We start from the raw sequence: 4,944 nt of genomic DNA, 5'->3' as shown, positions 1-4,944 counted from the left end.
GGGAAAGAGGGGTGAGTGTTGTAATGATGGTAAGATGACGGGTTTTGGTCGAGATCTAACCAATCAAATGAGTTCCAAAGACTCGGGAAAAGATCTTCGCTTTGTTCTGTCGGAAACTGTTTTGCTTCTTCTAACATGTAGGCTTCGTTTGGATCCATCTCTCTCTCTCTCTCTCTCTCTCTCCCTCTCTCTCTCCCTCTCTCAAACACACTCATTGGAGATTACTGGATGGAAAGACCGGAAGAATATATATAGATAGAACAACTGAAAATTTGACAATTTACAATATATATGTGCGTGTGTATATATATATTCTTCAGGCCATATTACAGTTAAAGATGAATACATATATATAGATAGATCAAGTGGATGTATCAATTGTAATTTGGTCATATTTATAAAAAGTCTTGGATTGTGGCCCAATCAATGTTTAATAGTTAAGTCGAGGTTATGGTTGCATTAGTTAGTCATGTGATATGATTGCATCCAAACATTATAGCAATCGCCATCCAACGTCTTACCAAAATTCAAATACTAATTAGTCATCACTAAGCTAAAGTGATAGAGAAAATCTCAATATCAAACCCTTAATTTCAAATTAAAATATTATTTTTTTCCCAAAAACCAGTCCCTTGAATTATAGAACGCAAAAAAAAAAAAAATGGCGTCTTATTAGTAAACTTGGTAGCCATATACGCGGATCTTCAAGATGTAACTTAAAGGTGAGCTTTCAAGTATTAGCTTAATATCATAATTTATTTTAGGGGAAAAATAAAAATAATAAAAATTATAGATATATGAGATAAACCCAAATATTTACAGTCGAGCATTGTCCGATCAGAAACATGAACGAACTAAAACCTAAGGTACGAAATCCGATTCTATGGATTTTTTTCGGGTTCGGGTCAGGTTTCGTGTTTGAATACTAGAAAAATAGAAAAAAACATTTATAAAACAAAGTTAAAGATAACTAAAATACAAAATTTTTAATAAATATTTACGATAATTAAAAAATAAAAATTCGATAACAAAGTTATATATTTTGATTTAAGAGAAATTAAAACTCTAATTCTTTAGTTTTATATGGTTATATTTTTTTAAATATTATATTATTATATTTTTTAATTGGAATAATTATTTGAAACTAATGATATTATAGTTTTGAATATATTTTCTATTAAAATATTATATCCTAAATTATTTAGTATTAAACAAATTTTTGATTTTTTATAATTTTCAATCTTATATAAATTTTTATATTTTTTTCCTATGCATGTATACATACATATATATATATTTATCTGTATATATGTATATATAAGATTGAGTGAGTGTTTATATATATATATATATATATTAATTTATATATATATTATATGATTGAATTTGTGAATGTGAATATAAATATGTATGTATATATATGTAAAAATATTAACAGTTGATTCTTAACTTTGAAATATTTAACCTTATGACACCCATATCTCGATTCCAGTCACATGATGCGCCAGATGGAATAAAAGGAATAAAATATTACGAAACAAAATTACGAGAATTTTAAAAACCGTTTTAATATTAAACACACAGCGGAATTAAACAACAGTTAAGTCTTAAAACACACATGTTCGAGTTAGAAAGGGTGCAACCGTACAAACATAGGAACCGTGTTCCATAGTTCAAAACATATAAAGAAGAAAAACCCCGTACACGATGATGCCTCCTCGAAGTCTTCGTCACCTCAAACGTGCTACTCGTATTCCTCGTGATATGAAAAAGGTGAAACCACGAGGGCAAAGCACAACTGCTTAGTGAATGACCCGGGTTGAATCCGGTAAAATTCGTTCTCAGCGAGAACGATGTTAAAACGATAAAACACAAAATATAATATTCAACATTAAACATATACTCATATCACATCAGAACATAATCATATTCATTCCCGTATGGTTTCACGTCAATAAGGTTAGCCGTGAACCCTGGTCACATCTCATGACCAGGAGCGCCTCACACGCCCGTCACATCGCATGACATTGGCTGTCGCATCGCACGACAATCAAGTATGTATGGCTTCACACCATAGAATCAGCCATAAACCCTAGTCACATCGCATGACTAGGATCACCTCTCACGCCCGTCACATCGCATGACGTTGGCCGTCATATCACATGACAACAATGCGCCTCACACGCGTGTCACTTCTTTGACGACCGAAGTCACTTCTCGTGATCCATCGGAAAACAAACGCAATCATCGTGCAACGATTCACTCGGTGTATGTCTCACGTCTCACCACGCATTCAAGTTATTGATCTTTTATGTTTGTCCCCCTTACGTTTTGTCATTGTTCCGGGCTCCTTTTTTCATAGTTTGGTAATTCCCAAGTTTATTTTTCTTACCACGGCCTTTCGGCTCATTTTTATCACTTTTCAGGTCTGGACTGGTCGGTTCGGACATTTTCAGGGTCTGGACCGGTCGGTCTAGACATTATTAGGATCTGGACCGGTCGGTCTGGGCGGTCGGTCTAGACAAATCGGTCCAGGTGTTTTTCCAGTTTCTAGACCGGTCGTCCAAACATTTCCAGTGTCTGGACCGGTCGGTTCAGGTAATTTTTGCATGAACCGGTCAGTCTAGAATCTAGCTGAGACAGATCGCGAGTTCGCGATTTCCAGATTCCGGTCCAACTTCGTTGGCTCGTAACTTACTCGTTTCTTATCCAAATTGAATGCTATTTATTTCTAAACGTTCACTGAAATATCCTCTTTTAATTTCAATCATCAATTGATCAAAATATCACACCTACGACCTGGGAAATGATTCGAAATTCTCGGATTTAGAACTAGTTCGCATTTTCTAAAATTTCCAGTATTTCTTTGATTTTCAAACCTTCATATCTCACTAGTTTCTTCACCAAATCGTGTACCATTTGTTTCTATGTGTTCAATAAAACTTCCTCTTTCTAATCATGCATAGGTTTCATGGATTTAACATCATAACAACGATGAAAATGAGCTCACACAAAGGTAACTCGAGCCACTCACCTTAAAACGAATTTGTTTCTGGTTTTGGCCGGAATTGGTGGAGTTTTCCGGCGATTTCAACGCCGGCGATCCGCCCAGACGTTCTAGGGCTGTGCCTTTATTGTTTTACCGAGCTCCTTTCACCGTTCCTTCCTCTCCTTCTCCTTCTCCTCCTCTCTTTTCTCTCTTTTTCTTCTCTGCAATTTTCTCCAGCAACAATGGCTGACTTTCTCTCTTTTGCAGGGTTTTTAGAGAAGATGGATGAGCTCTAGTGCAAACAAGAGGGTAGGATTACGAGCTGGTGCCTCTCACTATGGCTAGAGTGGGGTTAGGCGGCTGTTAGGCCCCTTTTGACGCATGTATGTCGCGTCCAATAATGTAGGTTCGTCTGATATTTCCGCACTTGGACCGGTCGGTCTGGACCTGGACCAGTCGGTCCAGATGTATTTTCTCTCCCCCGGTCTCCTGGCTTGTTTGGTCCACAGTTTTTGCCAGTTCGGTCCAGACCGGTCGGTCTACATGCTAGACCGATCGGTCTAGACGTATTTTCTTCTTCTCTTGTCATTTTCTCGTCTTTTCTCGTCCCACTCGCACGTGGTGATTTCCGAGCCTCTTCCCAACACCTTGTGGTCTATTTCTTAAGGGTTTAAGACTCGTTTATATAATTGTTCTTTTCCGAAATTAATTAAATATTCAAAACCGGATTCGTGTTATTACAAATCCTTCCCCCTTAAAAAGAATTCGTCGCCGAATTCGGAATTACGTGATGTCATCAATTTACTCGCATTCATAGCATAATACCCAAGACCTCCAATACAACACTGCCATACATCAGGTAGGAGTTCAATACGATCAAACGTCATATAGAAGAGTTCGTACAACATCAAGTGAAAAGATAGGGGTAGTTATTACGCATCTCTTCCTTGGATTCCCAAGTCATGTCCGAGACCCCTTCGTTTTGTTGGTTGTAATGCTCTACGATGATCCGTGATATGACATTTTGACTATGTATTGATTCATTGGTTTATGAATGCATTACTTTTCCCGTTATATGATTAGCATGTTTGTTATATTACGGTAAATATCCTTGAATCATTGCAGATGATTCTAAATTCCCTGGTCAATTATCATTGTGGGAACAATGATGAATTAAGACCAGCATGATGTATGATAGATGATTATGATCATATGCATTAGATGCAAATCACAATCATGGGTTCTCGTTTGGAACGAGTTACTGGATGACCCGCATGAGATTGTCACATGGACATGAGTCATGACTTGAATCTCATACAGCGGTTCGTTCTTGGATCCTCAGACCTGAGATGTCTAGAGTATCTGATATGAGGAGTGACGTGTCTTGACTGCGTCAAACGTCGTCTTTAACCGGATGATCATAACGGCGTTGCTCAGATACGTTCACGAATCATATGCAGATAGTAGACATGCAATACGGGACTTGTCACCTCCTACGCAGGAGAGATGTCGCTGGGCCCCTCGTGGAAATCGGACTGTGAAAATGCGTGGCCACGCTATAGATGAATGTACATCTATTTTATCAGTCGGTTTGCCTAGACGAGTAAGCGGTTGAACTTGAAGGGTGACTCATACCATGCCCTTGTTCAACATACGACATCGTGAGACAAAGGATCAGAACTCGAACTAATGCTGGCTTTGTTAGATCACCTCTAACTCTATTCTAGGGGGGTAGTCATGGCGTCTTGCTAGAGGCTAACCATGACTTGTGGTGCGGGAAAGGTTTCCGAAACCACTGCCACTTCGAATGGGCCTACAGGGTCACACACCATTAGGGATGGATCACACGTGAAGAGAACAACGCGAGAAAAGAGCGACGAAGCGATCTGGAAGAGTTCCGCTGAGGAACGTTCGTTCCGCTGAGGAACGGACGAACCGTTCCGCAAGTGCCAGAC

General features: G+C 38.5%; 1 protein-coding gene across 2 annotated transcripts in view; it reads right to left on the bottom strand.

Moving 5' to 3' along the window:
• Positions 1-218, bottom strand: part of LOC104800382 (transcription factor bHLH93-like) — a 2,346-nt gene extending 2,128 nt beyond the window's left edge. Inside the window, exon 1 of one of the 2 annotated variants that reach the window (XM_019200929.1) lies at positions 1-218. In XM_019200929.1, coding sequence (XP_019056474.1) covers positions 1-215 — 215 coding nt within the window. In that variant the 5' untranslated portion in view covers positions 216-218. The other variant, XM_010523178.2, reaches the window with a different exon arrangement.
• Positions 219-4,944: the final 4,726 nt, after the last annotated feature.

The sequence above is a fragment of the Tarenaya hassleriana genome, unplaced genomic scaffold (genome assembly GCF_000463585.1).
Source record: "Tarenaya hassleriana unplaced genomic scaffold, ASM46358v1 Cleome69, whole genome shotgun sequence".
Lineage (NCBI taxonomy): Eukaryota > Viridiplantae > Streptophyta > Magnoliopsida > Brassicales > Cleomaceae > Tarenaya > Tarenaya hassleriana.
Note: the sequence above shows the minus strand (reverse complement) of the source record. Positions and strands in the feature narration are given on the sequence as shown.